Source organism: Falco peregrinus, chromosome 1 (genome assembly GCF_023634155.1).
Source record: "Falco peregrinus isolate bFalPer1 chromosome 1, bFalPer1.pri, whole genome shotgun sequence".
Classification (NCBI taxonomy): Eukaryota; Metazoa; Chordata; class Aves; order Falconiformes; family Falconidae; genus Falco; species Falco peregrinus.
The window spans coordinates 7,566,467-7,588,958 of NC_073721.1; the positions used below are offsets into that span (position 1 = coordinate 7,566,467).

The 22,492-nt window shown below is 47.8% G+C and overlaps 1 protein-coding gene across 1 annotated transcript; it reads right to left on the minus strand.

Annotated features, from left to right (window-relative positions):
- Positions 1-17,759: 17,759 nt before the first annotated feature.
- ZNF503 (zinc finger protein 503) lies at positions 17,760-21,994 on the minus strand. The gene is made up of 2 exons (XM_055793647.1): positions 21,089-21,994; positions 17,760-19,935 (listed from the first exon to the last, which is right to left on the minus strand). The coding sequence occupies exons 1-2, from the start codon at positions 21,395-21,397 to the stop codon at positions 18,415-18,417; spliced, it is 1,830 nt and encodes a 609-aa protein (XP_055649622.1). The 5' UTR covers positions 21,398-21,994; the 3' UTR covers positions 17,760-18,414.
- Between the last annotated feature and the right edge of the window lie 498 nt (positions 21,995-22,492).

The following is a 22,492-nucleotide window of genomic DNA, read 5'->3' on the forward strand; positions in this document are numbered from 1 at the left end:
TTTTAAAAACATTTACCTTGCTTTCTGGGTCTACTTTAAAGTAGACTTGTCATCTGGGCCTGCTTTAACTTGGTGGGCTAGAGGCTACAATGGAAGAAGAGTGGTGCCGAGTTTCACAGTGTGATACACCATAAGCAATGATTCTGTGAGTCACAATCTGGAAAATCTTCCAGTGTATAACCAGTCTAGAACAGTAATAAAGATGACAGCTTCTCACTAACTAAAGTTCTTTGTGGCTTCTTCTCTACCTCTTGCCTGAGCAGACCATTGGTATTAGGTTCCAGACCTTGCCATTTGGTCAATATTCTGAGTCCTGTCACTTCCTCTTGTTCCCATTTCTCCCTCTACTACCTATTATTCTCTAGTTCTGCCTCAGACCATTCCTTTTATGTCCTAAAACCCACAGAGTGCCATTACAGACTTTGTTTGTGAGACTGCAGTCTCCGTGCTGATTGAGGGGTGAAGGAGGAGGAGGTAGGACATTCTTAGCCCTTTCAACAGAGGAAGGAAATAGATTTTTTTTTTTAGAACTGCTTTCATCTCCTTACTATTCAGGATTTGAGCTGAAATTTTTAATTCTCTCAAGCCACTGGCTAATAATTTATTCTATCACTTCTTTTGCTGTTTCTTGCACACGCTTTCATACAGAGCACAACTGTGGGTGTCTGTCCCGAAACAACACTTGCTGCTCTATTCACAGCAGAAGGCAATCAGAACTCAACGTGTGATTCTCCATCCTCCTAGCAGTTCACGGAGACATCTGACCAGAGACTGCTGATGCACAGACAGCTGGAAGATGCAGTGTCTTACACAGAGAACAAATGTGGGAATAATTAAACAGAAGGGGCAGAAATCCTCACTCTAGGGAACTGTGGAACTGACTGGAAGACATTCAATTCAACATGTCCCCAGAATGAGAGGACCTGAGTTTGAGCCACATATAAATCCAGATTTCAGAGTCTTGAGTTCACATAAGACTTCGGATTATGTGAAATTTGTAAGGGAAGTACAGGAAATCTAGTGATTTCATGTATTTAAAATCTGTTCTCAATCAGACTAGGACAAGTTAGTTTCAACATAAAAAAAAAAAAAAATCCTTGAAGGTATTCCCAGAATTTGAATAAGAGGCTTTTAAAAATTCAAGTTTAAGATATTACTGTACTTGAAAATTATTTCAGGCTGAAGCGGGACATGAATTTAATGGTAACAACCCTACAAAAATATTCTACATGTAGAAGCTTATCACATAACATGATTACCTTATTCTAGTTTGTATTCTAGAACAAGCATGTCTGCACAAGAAGTGATTCAGTATGAATGCTGCTTTTATTCTTGAATAATTCCATGTGCAGTCAAGCCTTTAGTCAAATCAGCACAACTCTGTATGTAGATAAATTGTCAGTCTATCCCTGCTTGCATTTACAGGAAATCTGTATCTCTGTTACTAAATGCAACCAACAGATCTGAAAATGTCACATTTGTTTGCAGACTAAGCATAGATCTTACAGGCCCCCACCCTTATTAACCTACTATTTCTTGTGTCCTTTGGAGGTTTTACGAACTGCATATGCTTCGTATTTTGTGTTCAATGTCATTACCAAACTAATAAGTGATATGGAGAGAAGGAAAAACCTTTTCTTCCCTTGTTTGCTGAATAGCCAAAAGGGAGAGGTTTTGAGTGTGACAGTGTTCCATCAACTTTATCTAAAAATCCAGGAGAAGAAAGCAGAATTGTTTGGGTTTTTTTTTTATTGGGGGTGGGGTGGGGGTGTTCCAGTTCAGTAAAACAAACAAACCCCAATAGACCTTTTAACCATAAAGACTTTCCTTTCTTCACATGGTCTAAGTATTTGTGTTTTGCACTTGGTTTGCCTAGTTCTGTCATGAGTGCTGTCTTAAAGCCTTAATAAAACATTAATGTCCAAGCCCCAGAACTTCCACTGTTACATTTCTATCATTTATCTCTGTTACTGATTTTAGCTGTGGTTACTTTCTAGAAAAGTAAAATAGCAAGCTACACAATTCAAGCAAGACACAAGATTAATCAATGTATACAACTGGGACCTGCTGCTCATGATTTCAAGTATCAGTAGGAACTCTTAATATGTAGTTAAAATTGTTTGTTTGCTACTTTGGATAGTTTTTGTATCTCCACTATAATATTCTTCTCTAATACAGGGTTTAACAATTCAAATACAGACTGGGTGGCCTTATTAGCATCTTTCTCTGAACAAACAAGTATATCTTTTAACTCTATTCCACCTAAAAGTTGCCACCACCAAATGGCTACTTTCTAGTCCAAAAGAAATGCTGCAGTGCTGGCTGTTCAGGCATATATAACATGAAGTTGTCCCAGCTGTTTTCTCAACAGCGAGCAACTCCTGGAGAGCCCATGACAACTGATCTGCTTTTTTTCCTACCACAGTTACATCTCCAGTCCCAGTGCTTCCCCCAGCAGACTGAAACGAATTGGTCAGTACTATTATCGTATTTACAGTTTATGTGCTGTGGGCAGGAGTCCGCATCCCTGTTTAACGTCACAGCAGACTACAGATATTGGATATTACATAAACATTAGGTGACAGCATTTTTCAAAGTGTGTGAGCTCAAGACCAGTCGGTTTTCTTTTCATTGTAGATTTCTGAAACAGGACCAGTGAACAAGATGATCCCTCCATTTCAGATATGTTTTTGCTCTTTGAATAAGTATCATCAACCTCACCAATTATCAGCTATTTTGACCTCCGGCAAAATAAAAATCAAGATATATTTAGGAACAATGCAACCCATACCCTTGTGTTTCTCTGCTTGCACGAGCTCAGTATTAATTTCAGAGAGCATCGGCTCCACAGTATTCAAGGTAAAAATTGCCTGGGAAAAGAGTAATAGGCCTGGCTATCATTTGTGGATGTGGGATACTCAGCACGAGCACAATCCAAAGCACCCTTCCCTCATCCCAATAAACACAGGGTCCCTCAGCCGGCTGGAGCCAGCACGTGGGATGTTTAGACATGGAGTTTCCCTCAGGGCTGTCACATCAGCGGCACCTTATTCACTAGGTAAAATGGTGGCTCCTAGCTGTGCCAGCTGTAAAGGCAAAGCTGAAATGGTGCCCACAGCCGCACATGTCGCCTGAGGCGGCCTGCAGGGGGCTGGCAGATGCTGCCAGCAGCAGGAGCCCGGTGGGGCCAGGGGGGCTTTCTCCAGAGGGTACTAGAAGGTTCCCTAGTGCCTCGCCTCAGGAGGAGCCACCCCACTGCACAGCTCTTCAGCAGTGAGGGGCCGGAGGCGCCTGTGGAGTCAGCTGTGGCTTCTGGAGATGGGGGTGGGGGTTGCATGGCCCCTGCTCTGGTTGTTTGTGAGAGGAACCCCAGCCTGAGGTGTAAAACACCTGTGTGCAGCCACCGCAATAATCTCTACAGCCACCTGACGGAAATCTGTCAGGCCACCAGCCTTCATCCTCGGTGTGGGGTGCTGAGTAATCAGGCAAATTGAGAGAAACTGCAATTCAACTGGCTTATCTGGGAAGAATCAATCCTTGTCACACTGGGATCCTCTTTAAAAGAGGAATGGGAGGCTGCTGGGAAGGCTGAAGCATGTAGGCTAGCAGGGAAGATGGCGGTAGGCGCCATTTTCTGCTAGTGGAGGGCTAGGCAGTGAGCAGCAGGCCTGAGCTGTGGACAGGTTGGCCATGGCTGCCCAGCCCTGTGGGGAAGGCTGCGCACAGGAGCAGCAGGGAGCACCTCTGAGGACTGCAAGCAGGTCAGTGACTAAGCAGAAATTACTTTTTTTTTTTTTTTTCGTTGTGGCATTTTTGTTGCCACATTAACTGCTTTCAGGCCTCTTTAAAGGATACATGAAGAAAAATCCTTTCACAAATCATCATCTCCTTAAAGTCTTTTTAGGTTTAAATGTTATTCCCTTTGCTATTGAAAGTAACCTTTCTTTATAAGGAGCTATTTTCCTTTAAAGCTAAGGATGCTGTGTGTGATACTGAAGTAGTCTTTAGCTTGTTTGCTACACGTGTATTTTGCAGTATGGGGTTTTGTTGTAAGGAGAAATTATTTTTGGCAGGAATATGTTCTTCAAAAACATAAAAGTGGATTTGTTTAACTTAATATTTTATGGGTTTTGCTAATAACTCATTTTCTACAGGAAAAAGTCATAGTTTCTCAAGGTGCCTTTCTTTTTCATAAGGGAGTTCTGTAGCGTTTTTTTGTGTGCGATGTGGTTGGCTCTAACTGGCTGTTTTTTGATGTACTTCTGTTGTTAAAAAACCAAACTGTGGCTTCTTAAATGTTAGAAGGAAAAATACACACCTTTTAGACTACTGTCTACCTAACCATTGGTATCACTCTGTTCTTCCTATCACAAAAAATGTTATTTAATTGTGGTAGATTTAATCCTACCTACCAAATAACTCCTCCACTGCAAAGCTTTAGGACAGGGTGGCACTCACTGTGCTACTGAGTCCTGCCCTCCCTATTGCAGCTGTCACATGAGGTAATTACTTTTTTGAAGTGTGTTGTATTCCATCTTAACAATAATCATGTAGTTTGTTTCCACTGTTCCCAGAGGATGGCTGTTACAGAATCTGATTGCTTTACAGCGTTGTGGTGAGCCATTTGCCATTGGTACTGGCTTGTGATAGTCAAAAACAATGAGCTACCACCATACATTTTAAAAAAAACCCGAAGAAAACAAAAACAATCCAACAAAAAAACAAACAAACGAAAAACCCACAGAACAAAAACACAAAACAAACATGCACTAGCTATTAGAAAGGTTCATCTGTAGCGCTCTGTTGGTTAAGAACCATCCCCTAGCTTAAAACTCAGTCTATTCATCGCCAGCTAAAGTCTATTTGGTCTTGTGCCAAAATACTCTTTTAAATAGTTCTTTTTTTTTTTCTTTTAGCTTTTTAACTAACACAGTTAGACAGCAATCTTATCCTCTCTCAGCTTTTGTCATAGTAGACTAAACAAATCAAGCTTGTTTAATCTCATTTGATAAAATAGGCGTTCCATTGCCCGATCTTTCTAGTGGCCCTTCTTCTCTACCTGCTCTAGTTCCAGTTAACCTATCGATTGCAGGTGACTAGACTGTTTGCAGTATTTCAGGTGAGCTCTCCCCCAGTGCTTTATGCAATGCTATTATTTTCCTTTGTCTCTGTTGGAAGCTACACCAGCTGCCTTAGCCTGGTGATCCTTACTCATTGTATTTTAGCAGAGCTTTCTCATTAATGTTGAGAAATGACACCAATAATGCTTTGTAGCCCGGAATGTTAGGATTTGTGTTTCTTGGATTTGTTTTGGCTTTTGAGGGGGGGTGTTTTTGTGTTTTGTTTTGTTTTTTTAACTCGGAGAAAGTTATTTAGTGTGTTGGAATCTACTTTAGATAATTCCAGGCCATATCTTCTAAATATTTTTTTTTTTCACTTTCTGTGCCTTGTCACTTTCAACTTGTCACTGCGAAGTTTTGGCTATTACTGGAATCAGAATTATAAACATATATATCTCAGAAATTATATTTCCCTTCTGAAAATAATCTGTATTCACTTTACGTCAATTTTGTTTTGGTTAAGGTTGGTATAAAGTCCTTGCTACTGTCGCCTTCCCATATTCTAGTCCAGGGGTCCTCACACTTTTTACACAGGGGGCCAGCACGCGGATGAAGTGGCAGGCAGTCATCTGCGGCTGCTTGGTTCCCCCCCCCCCCAACCCCCAGTGGGGGGGGCTGTAAATACAGGGGGTGGGATTGAGGACCCTGGGGGGCTGTATCTGGCCCGCAGGCCATAGTTTGAGGAGCCCTGATCTAGAGTCTGGAGTTGGAGTGGAGATTAATTAGACCTGTAGAGTTTAGATCTATACCAGATTTGATTTTGTTTCTCCTTTACCTGATTTTTCATTCTCTAACATCTTTCCTATTGGCTACTTCCATTTCACCCCATGCTCAGTATTGCCCTTATTTAAATTAATGCAACATAATAATTTAAGGTTGGAAATGTGCCTATGTAATCCTTAATCTCTACTGTATTCCTTCTTCTATTACATTTTATTTATGTAACTGAAAAAATACCTTCATCCATTTTTGTATCCTTTGCAGAGCCTAACACAGCTCCTCTTCTAGCAATACTTACTTTACCTCTATGCTTCCCAGACAAGGACTGATCAGCAACCAAAAGGGGTTTTTTTTCCCCATGTGTTACTCTGTTTTTTCACATCACAAACTTCTTGAGGTGACAGTTCACCCAGTTAGGCCTGGAGTACCTTCTTCTGGGTTTCTTACCACCACCACCACCCCCAGCGTTTGGAATATAGGTTCTTGACCATTTTTAACATTCTTGACATAAAGTATTTGTAAGACTTTGCTCCCCACTCAATCTACTAGCTCCACAGTCCAGCTAACATGACTACACCAGAGTTTGCCCTTCTGAAATTGAAATCTTTAGAGACCTACTTCATTTGTTCTCCTGTGTAACTTAAATCCATTTTGTCTGACTTGATCCAGAGCTGACTTCTACAACTGGCTTACTTCTGATATTCTTCTTAGTTACCAGTAATAGAATATAAAGCATTTTATCACCTCTCATTGTTCCGATGAGGATTTAAGTGCATTGTACATTGCATCCAAAAACAAATGGCTGACGCTGCTAGGGATGACACTGGTAGTCCATTCTGTTCTGTGTTTTGTAGTTCTAAACAAATACCTTTAGCCACTGCTCCAGGAAAAACATACCTGTGTTGTACTGCACACACTGGACCCTGACTTAGGGAGTGCTGGAATCTGAGGTAATGTTTCCCATGCTTTCCTATACTGTAGTGAGCCCTGCTAACAGTACCACTAGAGTTAAGCTGACTTTTTTTTTTTTAAGAGTCTTGAGCACCTGTAGTTCAGCTCCTCTGAAAATCAATTTCTTAACCTATAAAATGGATTAGTCTCTAGCCAATCTTTAACTTGCTTTTGAGTAGGTATGCATATCCAGCCCACTGTTGGCTGTGCTATCCCACTCTGTGCGCGCATCTGGCCAACAGCGGATATGAGTGTGTTACAGCTGCTTGCTAGGGTATTTAACTCGAGGTGTAAAGGTTTGTGATTTAGCCCTGGAGGTCCCAGGTAATAAGCAAGATGATGATTATTACACTTCCAGAATGTACTCGCATTCCTAAGGATAGCTTGTGATGGGGGGGTGGGGGGGGGTGGAGAGCATAGGTTCCTTTTATCTGTTCTAAAGCATACAACACTTTTTTTTTTTTTTCACCCCAGAATTAAACTATTACAAAATACATCAAAAGAGACTTCACAGAGACATGCCTGTCCTCATTTTAATGTCTGCAACAAAAAGCTGGGATAATGTTGCACAAATGAGTTTAACAGTTGAGATGATGAAATAACATGGTTATGCAATGATTGTTTTCAAGATGGAGATGCAAAACTCACTACCTCATTCTGCTAGTACTCAAGTTAGTGTGTAAACTAGTCTGTGTATCTAAGCATATAAAAACTGAGCTAAATTACTGAGCAATAAAACTAAATTATTGTGTTTGCTTCATCCAAGATGATTAGCTATCAGAACAGACGTAAATATTTTCAGAGGTGCTCTGCATAAAGAAGTTGTTCTACATGTAGAAGCTTTCATTTTCCTTGATTTTTTTTTTTTTTTTTGTTAAAGGAAGTTATTAAGGTGTTCATAGTTAATTTAAAAATTATTATTCCCTTCTTTCCTTGGGGAAAGACTTGTCCGGGTCTTTTCTGTGTAAATAATATATAGAAGGCAAAAACGCACACACCTTGCCTGTCACTGAAACGTAGCAATTTCTTCAGTAAAACATGAGATGACTGATCAGGCAGATGTGCTGACTGAATTCCCCATGCTTTTATTACCTCGAGAGGCATCAGCTCAAAGTGGACTGTGTCTATCGTACAGTGGCCAAAACCTATTCTCTTCTGCTTTATATAATATCTAAAAGTATGTATTTGATGTTTTGGGTTTTTTACCTATTTATTACTGGTCTGCCTTGTATGGTCTCTTTAGATCTTGTGACCTGAACCTTCTTGTCACAGACAGAAAACCAAAATTCCCATGGTTTTCTCAAGGTATTCCCAAGCCCCTTCCCAAGCTGTCATGAATTACACCACTGCGTTGCACATGTTTAGTTCTTATTTATATGGAATTAGAATATGTAAGCTTTGGGGCTTTTTTCTTTTGTCCCAGGAGAAATCCTGCCACCTTTAGAACTCCTAGAAGACTTCTGCTGACTTCAGGCTGACTGGAATTTCACATTAGACTGTGAACTTAGGGTGTGTTCAAGTTTTAGTAGTTTAAAAGTGTAAATGTAAATTGATACAATCCCATTAACCAGTAAACACAATCAGCCACGTGGAACTCTGTGTTTATACAAGCTAAGTGTTTTAGTTGGAATAAATCTTTTTCTCCCTCGTGGAGTTAGCTTTTTTTCATAACCTGTGGCCTGGTATATACACAGCTATGATGATTCACAAGTACCTTCTCTAATAGGAATAAGCTATGCTGGTATCGCCTGTCAGTAGTGGTAGTGTTCAGTGGTTTTACTTGGATATCTACATGTAGGAAATAGTATCATTTTAATTCAGTTGCTTTAGAGATATGTAAGTTAAAATAGTATAAAGTGTTGACTGTTCGTTGAGGAGACCAGACCTGCTATAACACTTTTCCAACTTATTTAACTCTAGAACAAGATCAGGGCACTGTGAATAGCCAGCTTTCTTGGAGAATTTGTCAGTACCTGATTTGTAGATACATCAACAACCATTTGTTTCTCAACCAAGTGATATGATTAAACTAGAAAAATTAGTTGCTCCATCTGGTCTAAATCCTTTCCCAATCTTTTTATAAATCTACTGATGTATGTAGTATATCTGCTTTTGATCAAGCATAACATTTTACCCTAACTCTGTAAAGCCAGCCTGAAGGCCATAATTATAGATGTGATTAGCTCTCTTTGTAAAATGGTTGACACCTCTACTAGAATGTATTTAGCAGCTGATCCTTCTAAAAAAAACCCTATTTCTACTCATCTGTTTTACTTGGAACACATTCCCTGGGCCTGCTGGTGCAATATATATTTAAGGAAATTGTAATCTTGCAAAGGGAGGGAATTGGGGAGGCGGTTGTAGGGGAAAATAATCTTGTGAATGTTCTCAGACTCAAGTATTTCATGGTGGAAACTGGCTATACAGTTGTTACTTTCTTTAAAAAAAAGTTGACAAAATGAACTCAACTTTGTTGTAAAAATACACATAGGGACAGGAAAGATTTTGTCTGGCTTTGTTTTGAGGCTCATCCAGTGAATTTCTGTGTTAGCCTGATACAGACAGGGGTGAGCAGCAGCAGGACTGCATGTGTGTGGGGTTAGAGGCAGTGGTCACCAGTGGCTGTGTACGGGGTGGGACAAAGTAACTAAAGCCTGGACAAAAGAGGAGAAACACTTTCACTTGCACAGCCAGGAACTCTACTACAAGAAACCAGTTTTCCTTTGCTGTGTAACCAATGCAGGCAGGGAGAAGCTTTGCCTTTTTACTAAGGCCTTGTCAGGCAGTTTGCTGTCACCTAATGTGCCACAGTGGTTTCTACTTTTTTTTTTTTTTAATGGTGACTGGAAGGTCCCTGTTCAGATACCTATTTATCTAATTGTTCAGTGCCTACAGACATGTATTATTTTCCTACTCCACCTGAGCAGACTCATCTCCTAATTACCGTCCAGGGTGGAACCGGGGTGTTGGAAGTGTTACTTTTGTTTTTTGTGTAGAATGTTTAAAGATTTTTCTTGGGCAAAGAGGGAGTAGGTGGGAAGAGGATTAAATGAGAGCACTGACTGGGAGACCTGAGCTCCCGGCTTTGGCAAGCAGCAAGCACCCGTCACACGTAGACTAAATAGTCTTATTACTTCCTTCTCATTCCCTCTGGTCTGGTGGTGCATTCTTATGCAAAGTGAAACGCCTTCAAAGGAGGAAGCGGGGATTTTTCCCACATTAGAACAGCCCAGTGATCAGGAACCCTAATAGGAAGTGAGAACTGTGGGTTTGAAACCTTTCAGGTCTGGGAATTGATATGTATTCCTCTACCTCAAGACAAGTACTTGAAGCATGGAGAAAAAGCACAGTAGCTGGTGGTAGCAGTTGATTTTTTTTTTTTTTTTTCTGGCAGGAGAAAATGTGTCTCCCCAAAGAAAGGATGAAGGGCTGTGACTTGTACAAGGGGGGAGGCACTCTCCCGAAATCGCAAGGTACATTGGTTGCATTTGAGAAACCAAGCCGATGCATACTAACTTCAGTGAAACTCAAACTTGATATTGTAGCTGCAGTTGTAGGTCTTGCGGTGGCTGAAAGGGTGTTAGAAGTGGGATGCTTCCCTAGCAGAGTGTGTGTCCCCGCAGCTGGGTGGGCTGTCCCCATCTCGGCTGAATCGACCCCTCTGGAGCCACGGCTCCACCACTGCAGAGGTGGCCTTTCCCCAACAGGCGGCTTCGCCTCAGAAAAGCAGAGTGGCTGAAAACGGGCCTTCTGCCGGCCTTGCCGCGGCGGCCAAGGCCTTTCCCCGCCGGCCACCCCGAGGTGCCCGCTGCGCTGCCCCGCGGCGCCCCCCCGCGAAGGCAGGCGGGCAAATGCCTCTCGCGGCCCCGCCTGGGCAGGGCGGCCGGGCGCCGGGGGGCCGTGCTGAGGCACCGGGGGCGCCGGGCCGTGAGCCCTGCGCTGCCCGCCCGCCGCCCCGCCAGGGTTGGGCGCAGGCAGGGCGCCGCTCTCGGGCTTGCTTTCTCTGTCCTGCCCTCCCTCCTCCCAGTATAAGTAATGACATAATGGCATTACTAGCAACCGATGCGTCTACCTCTGCAGAACGTCTTGGTGGGTAGCAGCTCAGCAAGAAGGCTGGGCAGCCAAGGATAGGGTACAAACTCTGGGGCTGTAATACGAAGGATAGGTTCGTAATTACCGCCGTTCTGCTTGTCCAACCCAAAATAACCAGTTCCGCGTGCCTTCTGTGATCTACAGCAATTACCCTGTTCGTTTTACAAAATTCTTGCGCCACTGAAGTACCCTGAAGTGAACCCGTAGGACGCCGCCGGCAGAGAGGACGCTGCCTGGCTGGGTCTGGGGGTAGCGGCTGGCGAAGGTGCGCCTGGCCCCCCGGGAGGGGGCTCGCTGCCCGGGGCGGGGGCTGCGCAGCCCGAGTGCCCGGGGCGGCGTGCGACGGGGGCAGAGCGCCCGAAACGGGAGCTTTGGCTTTTAACGATTTTAAATAATGATCACGCGGCTAGCGTGGCAGGTGAAGCAACTGAAAACTAGCTGATGGTAAGTGAGAAATCATTAATCCGTTTAAGGCTGGTTGGGTCCAGTTTTAATCTTAAGGTGACTGAAGGAAAAGGGAGAAGGCTTTGAGGAACCTGGAGCGCGTGTACTCACTCCTAAATCGCTCTGAACTTCTAGTTACACATTGAGAATCCTTTCCTAAAAATAACTGCGGTCCATCCAGTAAAGTAAATGATTCGCAAAGTGTTTCTTAGTCTGTTTGATCTCGATCACCCAGTAGCATTTCACCCCTCCCCCCCCCGTCTAAAAACAACGGGAAAAATGTGGTGTTTGGATTTCCACTAATTTTTCACCAGCGATAAAGGGGCCGTTTTCTGTAACGGCGTAGATTATTAGAAACTTGTAATTTGCATTTCGCATTTGCCATCAAGATCACAGCAGGGGAAAAAAGAGGCTAGAGTCTACTGTAGCTTCAGTAACTCCCGCTCCCGAGTTTCATATGACGATGGAAAAAGCGACGCTTTCGGAGCAAACTTGCTTGAGGTTTAATATACAGTGACTTCAGAAAGTGCAATAAAATCAATTAATGTTGCAAAATCATTGGCCAAAAAGAAAGCGGCGAAAGGATTTATGGAAATGTAATGGATTTACAAGCACTTATCCTGCGACTTGATAAACAGCAATGGGAAGCCGAGATGGTGAAAATAATTAGTCCCGCAGCCTCAGTGAATATGGACAATTTATTATTATAATTTTATCCTTTCAGTGGTTATTCAAATTTATTTTTTAATTTTGTGATCTGAAGCGCAGGGGGATTAATCTAAAGTTTGGTCTCGGCTTCCTCGGGGGCTGGGTTTCTTCTCCTGACATTTTCTCTCTTTGCAAAGCGTGATCTGTCGCTTGCCAGGGCTTCTCCACACAGCTCGTTCTTAGGTTTTCTGCATGTATTTTAAGGACTGTTACGGTCGGCCTCAGTAAATAACGCTACCCAACGGGAGAAGGACCAGCCGTCGCTTCCCTGTGCGCCAGGGTTTTCTCTCCCGTCTGATTTTCAGACGGGTTTTCACGGGGACGTTGAAGGAGCCGCGGCTGTGCGGAGGCGGCGGGAGCATGCCCTGGCTCCTGGGCAGCGCCGGCACCGACAACTCTGCTTGCCCGCAGAAGTTTGTAGCCCTAGTCTTACAGGAGAAAAGAGACATCTACCATGGAGTAAAGATTACAATTTCCAGAAGTCAGTATTTATTACAGTTAAACTGTGATAAGATCCCATCTGTTATGAACACATGTAGCACCAATTGTTTTTCATACAACTGCAATTTATTTACCCTTCAGAATGAATGAGATCACAAGCGTGATTTAAAAATAAATAAATAAACAAACACCACGGGTTTTGTGGTTTGTTTTTTTTTTTTTTGTCCGGCCTATCTGTTTTTTATCTGGCAAACTCCATTTATACTTCAATCCTTCCCTTCGGATGAGATCGGCGATTCCCTCTGTCCCAAACAGGCGATTTCTATCGGGCTGGGGCCTGGCACGCTGGATGCCGGCGGAGGCGGTGCGCGGCTGGCCGGGGGGCTGGGCCGGGGTCGGGCCCGGCGGCTCCGGGGCAGCGGCCGCTCCCGCCGTAGCGGCACCCCGCGTAAGCTGCCCTCCGCCTCGGCCGGGGGCCCGGCAGCGCCGCCTGGCGGCTGGGAGCCCGAACGGAACCGCGCAGGGCCGCAAAGACAAAGGGCAGAAGCCTCCTCTCCTGCCGGGGAGCTGAGCCGCTCGGCGCGGCGTCCCGCGTGGGTCCCCACGCAGAACGTGCAGCGCTCCGGCCTGCGCTGTAGGGAGCGGGCACGTTTATTATTAACCGGAACGAGAACCTGAAACGATGGAGGGGGAGGGGAGATATTTTTGTGTTTCCATTTGTCGTAGTAGTTTAAGACCAAGGAATGTGCCTGCTCCTTGCCTTAACCATCCCACAGAAGTGGTTTAGGATCAAGGAGCACAGGCTCCACAAAACATAGCAGAAAAGATGAAGCACTTACCCTTCCTCGCCCACCCACCCACCCCACCCCACCCCCACCCCCCCAAAAAAAAGAAAACAACAAACCTAAACCCACAGGTTTTCACTACAATAGCCTAAGAAGGGTAATCTAATTTTGTTCTCTTTCAAACTGTTTCAAGGTATATATGTGTATGTGTATATATATCCTCCAGGTTTCAGTGGGCGTCTTTCTGCTGCTCTGTTATCATTATTTCTTGCCTTGATGTGACGTTGAAGACAGATGACAGCATTGTCAGGTTGTCTTTAATTCATTTGAAGATTTAAAAAAAAAAATACACACAAGGCTTCTTACAATATTCAAAGCCTGAACGGATTTACTTTTTTCACATAGGGGACGGGGTGGTTGGGAGGGGGGAGAGGTTGATGAATCTCAGACATGAGGAGAGAACAAAGTCTGTGCATCGCTGTGTGCACACACGCACAGAACAAGCGGCCGGAGGTGGGATCTCTGCTGCAGCAGCAGCAGCACCTGGTTGATATTGATGGAGAAATATCCAGCATTAGGACAGTCTCTTCACATTTATGCAGATCTTAAGTGTATAATCTACTCGAATTTCAACCCTGTCTCCGTTGCCAAAACATTCCACTTCCAAAGAGGTGGGAGCACACGGACTGGGACTCCGTCTTTTTTCTTTTGACACCTTTGTGCTTCATCGCAACAAAATTTTACCTTTAACAACAAAAAAAGGCAATCTGCCCCGAATTTCCTAGGACAGAGCTGACAGAGATCTAGCAGGGATTAGACACCTCCGATCAGGACTGATCGCTTGCCTGCCGCAGGTCTGTTGGTGAAGCAATGCGGGCTGCGTTTCAGGGTGGGGAGAATTGTGTGGTGGGGGTCTTAGCTAGGGGTTGGAATTGTCTGAGATTATACCCAAAATCTGGATGGACAGGAGATTTGACGCTGGTAACTCCAGCGATTTTTCCAACTTTTAGATTCGTTCCATTTTAAAAAAAAAAAAAAAAAAAAAAAAAAAGGAAGCAACCCACCCGCCCTCTCCCCCCACCCCCCAAAAAAACCCCACAGCCAACCTACACAAAACAACAAAAAAACCAACCAAACAAAAAACCCCAAACCAAACGGCGCTCTACTGAAAGCCTGTAGTGAGAGCCAACAGTATTAAAGCAAGGCAGCATTTCTCTCAGTCTTTTCTAAATCTGAAAGATTGAAGTTTGATCAGTGTTTTTACAGAATAGGAATGCACGTTTGCTTTTGTTCTGGAAAGCTTGGGCCTTTCAGGACTCCCCTTGCCTGGGTGATTTCGATTGTGGATGTGGTCAGTTCACTGCAAACCTCGGATGAGAGAGGAGGGTCAGCCACCGCCGTGCGTGTACCTTGCTGGTTGCGCTGAAGGCAGCAGCTTCAGGGGTAGTGGATGGGCAGCGGGTGACTTTCCAGTCTTAGAACATGGAGCCTCTTGTCACTGAGGAGTATCTTCTCGTCATCGAGGCATCCCTGTGCTTTAGCTCTAGCATGCATTTTGCGCTCTAAAATCAGGCAAGAAAACATGTATGTATGTGTCTGGTGTGGACTTGTAAGCATAAGCCAAGATACATATACCCATATAGGCTCAGATATATTACAGAAACTCCTTTGCTGTCTGCGGAGCCTAGTGTTTTATTGTTTCATAAAAGTGGCTTAATTACATTTCCCCATAGATAAGATAAACAGAACCCTTCTTTTCTAAGCGTTGCTTATCAGAAGTATTTTGTCGAAGTAGCATCCAGAGTAAGCCTTTGAGAGGGGATGGAAACGCATTAATTTTTGTTTTGGTTCTTCAGTTGCACTTAGCGTTTGACAAGAGTTGATTTAAATATTACATGAGTTTATCTTTAATGTTCAAAAAAGATTTGTGAGAAAGACGAAACTGTTTAATTTAAACTAATGTATGCCTGACTCTGGTCAGATTGATCATAGTTTCGGGTTTTGATAGGGTTTGCCCTTCTGTTGCTTGTCCTTTCGAGCTGGTTTTTCACTGTGAAATTATTTTAGTTCGGTGGCATGGACCAGCGGCTGCTGTCAACTCCACAACCCATCCAGTTAGTAAGAACAGGGAGGGGAGGGGGGGTGGAAATAACAAATGCAGTCCTTTTACCTAAAAACATTAACGTCCATAAGTCAATCTCTGTTAGGGGAAGAAAAAAAAAAAAAAGAAAAAAAAAATTTCCTAGATTATTATCAAAATCCTGGGTGACACTTGCCAGGTCAAATACTTAACAAGCCTGGAAGATAGACCTCCTTACCACCACTCTACATATAAAATAAGATATTTTAATTTTTCATTAATCTCGGGGATGGTATCTGAGCAAAACAGTAATAATAACGTGCAGCGTTCATTTCATCCCTTGCATCGGAAATCTTTGTGCATGTAACTTTTCAGAGCTGAAATCCGCAGAAGTGCAGTTGGGCTCCAGGACACAGAAAGCCTCTCGCGTTCTTTTCAAAACAGTCCCTGCGACACCTGATTGCTGGTGGGGTGCAGCTCGCGACGGCTGAGCTGCAGCTGTTAGAAATCCGTAATGACAAAATACGCGGACAGAAGAGGAGCGTGTGCCGTGCTGTTGTTTTTTAATCGCGGCAAATCTGTAATAGTTGCTTGCGCACCCAGATGGAGCCTGAAATGTAATTTTCCTCAAATTAAGGGTAGTTAGAATAGCGAAGCGGGGAAGGCAGGCTGGCCGGGCTGCGGGAGAGGGCGGGGGGCGTGCGGCTGGGGAGAGGGCTGCGAGCCTGGGCGGCCTTCCTCGGGCTCGCTGGATGGATCCTCCACCGCCATCACCCCCGACCCCGACCCGCAAAGCCCTTTTTTCGATTACTTGCTGCGTTTGTATCTGCTTCCTATCTTATTAGTAAAGTTTATTCAGTGCTGCTAACAGCACTGCCCTCCCCTCCCGTTCTCTACCTCATCAGCTCATAACGAGAGCTCATTTTACATTCCCTAAAGCAGAGATACGCAATGGTCCCTTTCCCATTTTAGGGGGGGAACCCAAACCCTCATTTGGTGAAAAGCACAAAGCCTTTCCCGTGCCGCTTGCGGAGCGGCGTCCCGCAAGAGCGGCAGCGCGGCCCAGCACCCGCCGGCCCCGTGTGCGCCCTGGGCCCGGCCCGGCCCCGGTAGGCGCGTCGCGCCGGGTGCCGGCCCGGCCGGCCGAGCGCCGCAGCTTCATTAGCTTGCTGCTTTTCTCTCCTTTGCACATTAACGCTAACTTCCACCAATTATCTGGAGTAAATGTATTAGACTAATTAGCATCTGGGCACCACGGGAAACTTTGAACAGTAATTATATTGTGGGGGATAAAGAACGAGGGAGAAACCCCAGTGATTTGTCAAGCAAAGTCGCCGCTTGCAACTTTTCCCCCTGCCAGCGCGCCGCGGCGGGGCCGGGGCGAGGGCAGCCCGGGCGGGGGGAGCGGGGCTGGCCGAGGGGCAGCAGGTACCCGGCTCCGCCTGAGCCGCTCCCGGCAAGCGCCTGCTAGACCGCGGGAGCGAAGCCCTTCGCTGGCGTTGCCTTACGGACTTGGGGATGGCTTTTTCCGACCGTCTCGGCGGCAACGGTTCGTTCCGCAGTTTCGGTAGCTGCTCTGGCTTTCCCGTCGCGGCCCCCGCTCCTACCTGAGTGCAGGACGACGAGCCGGAGCCGGGCGGCGGCCCTGGGGAGCCCGGGCTGGGGAGGCAGAGGCGCGGCGCAGGCAGGGGCAGCCCGTCTCGGCATCACGTCGGGTTTGGCACTGCACTTCAGTAAAGAGCAAACTCGGACCAAATAACGGATGGACTTTTTTTTTTTTTTTTTTCCCCTTCCCTGCTTTTTTAAAAGAAAATGAGTTCTCAGAGCTGTCCGATTTTTTTTTTTTTTTTTTTTTTTTGGTAACGTGATGATCACTTGTGCTGCGGTACAAACTGAAGAAAGAAATTGAAAATAACTGGATGAGATCAAACAGCGCTTCCCTAATTGCTTCCGAACTTCTCATTTAGAAAAAAGACGAATAGTTATGCATTACACTGTAAAAAAAAAAAAAAGCTTTCAGATAATCTTCTTATTCCTTTACAAATAAGTCTTGCCTTCCCCGTTTCTTTCTAAAGAAAGAAGTCTTTTAATTGAAACCCAGTTTTAAAAAACAGGTTTTCACAGTAAAAAATTTAAAGTTAATCTTCCTTAGGAAAGTGAAAGATGTTACCGATTCTCAGTTTTCCTATTTCGTGCCTACTAATTCTACTGAAGAAAAAAAAATACTCCCATCTGCTTTTTTTTTTTTTTTTTGTAGGAGAGCCCTGGGGTTACAATAAAAAAACTTTTGCTTTTTTTTTTATTTTTAATTAAAATTGAATAAACGCTTAAGGAGAAATTAGCAGTCGCCTCCATCCAAGACCTACTCAGCTTTTCTAACAGAATCAAATTGTAATTTAAAAAAAAAAAAGTAAACCCTTTTAATACATCAAATATACGGAATTTTAATCTTTAAAGCGATACATTGTCTATTTTAGTACATGACGTAAACCTTACTTAACCCTTTTTACAGGGTGGACTTAAAAATTAAAAATAGTTAAGTGTTCCTTTTAAAGAACAAAATAAGGCAAATGAGGTTTTTGGAATAGAATTGTTTTTGTTTTTCTTCCAGAATACATACAAAAAAATACCAATTCTCTTTCAAGGGTATACACCTTAAAAATAATTGCAATTTGAAATTATAACTGACAAATTGCGAGTTGTTTTTTAGTAACAAACATGCATGTAAATTTTTTTGTTTCAATGAGACATTAAATAAGAACGTACAATACAATCATAGCAATTTTAAAGTAACATTAAAGAGAAGACCTCTATCTTTTTATTTATATTCTACAATGAGTGTTCCACTTTTACCTATTGAGCTCAGTTAAGTAATGCACTTTATGATTCGTTGTCCCGCTTGAAGCTAACATAAATAAATACAGTGCTCATGGATCCAGTCCTCAAATGAACACTATTTTATAAAAAGTCTGATTTTTTTTTTCTTTCCAACTTTTATAAAGTTTCGCAGGGCTTCCTTCCCTCACCGCTAGACTCTGTGTTGTGTTGTGTGTCAAAGCCCAGCTGCCTGCGCTCACTGGTACCCCAGGGCTGAGGCTGTGGTGAGTCTCTGCCCATAGAGTGCGTAAGGGGAGTAGTAGGGTCCGGTGGCGGCGGGCACGGGCACGGGGGCCCCGGGGGTGGGCAGGGGGCTCTTGGAGTAGGGGTGGTAGCGGCTGCCGAGTCCCAGCGCGTGGTGTGGGCTGCGCAGGGCCAGCGTGCCCGGGCTGCCCGGGGCGCCCGTCGTGGGAATGTGCATGTGGCATGCCATGGCCGCGGCCGCCGCGCTGGCCAGCGACGAGGAGCTGGGGTAGCTGGAGAGGAGTTTATCGGTGCCCGGGAAGGCAGTATGGGTCCGCAAGTGGCTAAGCAGCTCCTCCGAGGTGGCAAAGCGCTTGTCGCAGGGTCCGTTGGCTGACACCCAGTTGCAGATGTGTGGCTGGGGGTCGTTGGGGAGCATGAAGCCGTAGGGGTACAAAGGGTGGCCGGCCAGTGAGGGCGGTGTGGCGCCGGTCAGCGAGGAGTGGACGCTGTGCAAAGGGTGGGTGGGGTAGACGAGGGGGTATCCGGACTTGAGGGCCTGGTCGTGGGCGCAGGAGGCGCCGGCAGCGCCGGCCAGGTGGCTGGCGCAGTGGTAGCTCAGGCAGTACGGGTCTCGGCACAGGCTCGCCGTCATCACCGACGGCGGCGACGCGCCCGCCAGCGGGCTTGACCCCGCCGGCTTGCTGCAGCCCAGGCTGCTGGCGGCGGCCAGCTGGGCCCCCACCAGGCTGGAGGATTTGGTGGGGTCCAGCGCCACTCCGTGCGGCAGGAACTGGGGCGGGTAGCCGGCGTAGGCTCCAGCCAGCGTCCCTGGGTAGCTCATGCCCGCTGGGGGCAGGGGGAAGACGGTCTGGCCCGGCTTGTAAGGGGACACAGGGGCCACGAGGCCGGAGCCCAGGACGGAGGTGGAGGAGGTGGCGGTGGTGCTGCTGCAGGAGGAGGCGGAGTCCGAGGCGATGGGCTTGGAGCCCGGCGTGCTCTCCTGGTGCTGGTTGACCTCCACGTTAATCCCGGCACAGCTCACGCTAATCCGGCTGTGGCTGATGCTGGTGGTGCCCGGGCCTCCCTCCGAGCCGGAGCTGCCGCTCTTTCCGCAGCCCTCCGCGTCCTTCTTGTCCTCCCCGCCTTTGCCCTCGGCCGGCAGCAGCCCCGGCGAGCAGGCGGAGGCGCTGGAGTTGGGGCTGCCTGTCCTTGGGGTGAACGGCTGGCAGGTGGCGCTCGGCACCCGGAATCCCGACTTCTCCCCGGCCGCGACCCCCGCGGCGGGGGCGCCCGCGCAGCCCGCCGCCCCCGGCTCCTTCTTCTCCGCGCCCGGCTTGGAGTACGGCTTGAAGCTCGACTTGTCCTCCACGCCGATGTCGCTGAGCTTCAAGGGGCCCGACTTGGAGTCCTTGTCGCCTCCGGAGCCATTGGAGGTGACCGAGGAGAGTTTGGAGGAAGGGGACGGGTCCGGCTTTCCTATCTGCGAGCAAGTTTGTGCCAAAAGGGCCAGCGGACTCTTCTTCGCGTCCAGCTGCGGAAATCAGAAGGACACACAAAGACAGAGGTTTAATTGGGGTCTAAGAAAGAAAAGAAAAGGAAAAAAAAAGACAAAAAACAAACCCGAGGCGCACCTAGGACACTTGTCCCATACGTTTTTGCAGAGAACAGCCTGGAAGTAACGAACAATTTTGTGCGCATTCATCACCCTGACAGCCCCCTCCCCTGCATGCACCATTTTCCAGAAAGCCTTTAAAAAGGGCTGGAGATTTTCGGACCGCTGCGAGCCCATCGCGGCCGCCTCAAGCACCCCCCGCTCCCCGGGCGGCGCCGCGCTGGGCGTCTCGCCGCTCGCTTCCCTGCCGCTCCGGCCGTGCAGGCGCGCAAACCCGCCCGCGAACTACAGCGACTGCAGCATTTCTGCGCCCTGACTGCTGACACTATTTATAAACAGAGTCCGAGTTAGCCTGCGAGCCGGGCTCCGGGGGAGAGGGGGGTCCTCGCTCCGCAGGGACCTTCGTGAAAGCATTCATTCCCACAGACCCACCCTTCCCACCACCCGCTCCGTTTCGAGTTTCGGTCCCGCAAACAGCGAGGAGCCACGCAGAGGGGGGACCGACACCCTCGGCAGAGGGGAAAAGGGACGCATAGGGCCCCCGAAGTACAAACGCGTGTCGGCACTTGCAAGGGAACGGTCGGGGAGCTGAAGTAGTTATCCTGCCGCACCCACGCTTCAGCCTGTCCCTCTCCGCGGCTCCCCCCATCCCCCCCCCAAAAAAAAAAAAAAAAAACCACCAGAAAACAAACAGGCAACGCTCTCTGCAAGAGCAAGGTTGTTTGGTACTCCGAGCGCTGGTTAGTTGCGCGGCCGGATCGTGACCCCGGAGCGGCTCGTTTCCTTCCACCCACCCCTCCTCTCAAAAAAAAAAAAAAAAAAGGCTAAAAAGAGCAAAAATACAAAGTTAATTTGCATAGGAATTGGAAATTCTCCCATAAAGATGGAAACAATAAGCAGGAGCGGCTCCTCGCACTAACTCTAGATCAAAAGCAGCCCGTTTCCTGGTGTAAATGCATTTCAAAGCGCAGGGAAGCGCCGAGGGAGGCTGGCGGAGCCGCCATGCACAGCGGGCGCCCGGGCAGGGAGGGGAGAAGGAGCCGGGGGCCGGGGCCGGCTCCGAGGTCCTTACCTCGATGGGGCTGACGGGCGTGGAGGGTAAAGGCTGCAGGTATTCGGGGTGTAAAATGTGTCCAGTCCGCGCCGTGAGCATTTTCAGGACTTTGATGGGAAGGCGGTTGGCTTGGCGTAGCGGGTCCGAGGGGGGGACGGCGTGGAAGCAGGGCTTGGCGGCGGCGCTGCTGCCGTTATTCCCAGCGTGCCCGTTCGGCCCGGCGAGGTCGGCGGCGCTGCGGCTGCGGCGGGGGCTGCCTCCGGGCTCGCTGAGGCTGCTGCTGCGCTTACTACTTCTTATAGCAGAAAGCGAGGGCGATGTGATCATGACCCAAAACCTCGCATGAAAACTGGGGCAAGTGGCGCCGCTCGCACTCGGAAACGCTCGCTCGCTTTCTGTGGGCGAGGAGGGAAAAAAGCCACACGCCCCCCGAGCAGGAAAACAAACATAAAATGTCCCGTGTCTCTCTCTGGCGGGGAGGGCGTGGGTGGGGAGGGGGGGGGGAAAGGGGGAGCCGGCCGGCGAGAAAGAGGAGGAAAAAAAAGCCGAGTAATCCTTGGGCTGTGCTGGGGGCGGGGGTGGGGGCTGCGAGCGTGTGCCGCGGTCCCCCTCGGCCGCTCTCGGCTCTCCCGGCTGGCGCGGCGCGGAGCGCTCGCCTCCGCCGCTCAGCTGTGATGCGAGCCGCTGCCCATCCAGCCCGGGATCTGGCAAAGAAACTCACTTCAAAAGCAGCTGAATTAGTCTGAGATTAAAGCCTTTGCCGCCTTCCAATCAAATGGGACCCCGAGGTGATTGGAGGGTCAAGGGGATGTGACGTTCCCTTTTCTGGGGCTTTTTTTCTCTGTTTTTAATGGTCTCTCGCTCTTTTTTTTTTTTTTTTTCTTTCCCCTTCCCTTTCTCGTCCGCCTTTCCTCTCCCCTCCCCTCCTTCCTTGTTTTCGCTTCTAGGACGGGCTGGGCGTTAATTCTGTGTTTCACATCACGCGCTGCGAACGTTTTTCGCCCTCCGCAGCCGGCGCGGAGAGCCCGGCGGCAGCGGGGGCGGCCGGGGGGCTAGGGGCGCCGCGCCTGCCGGGGGCGAGGCGGGGGGGGGCCGGCTGCGGTACCCCGCCACCCCTGTCCGCCCCAAGCGCGGCCCCGCCGCACGCACGCTGCCCCGAGCACGGCCTGCCGCCGTCTGTCCGCCACGCACGGCGCTTAGAGGCCCAGTCCGCGCTCCCCCCCCGCCCCCCGGGGCAAGCCCGCCGGGACAGCGCCGCCGCCGCCTCCCCTCCAGCACCCGAAGAAGGGCACGAGGCGCTTTTCCCGCCCCTCCCGCCTCACAACGCGGGGGCAGGCTCGGACGAGAACCTGCAGAGCGCTGGTCTGCACGTCGCCGCCCGCGGCGGGCGGGAGCTGGGGCGCTGCGGCGCGGCTTGCGGCG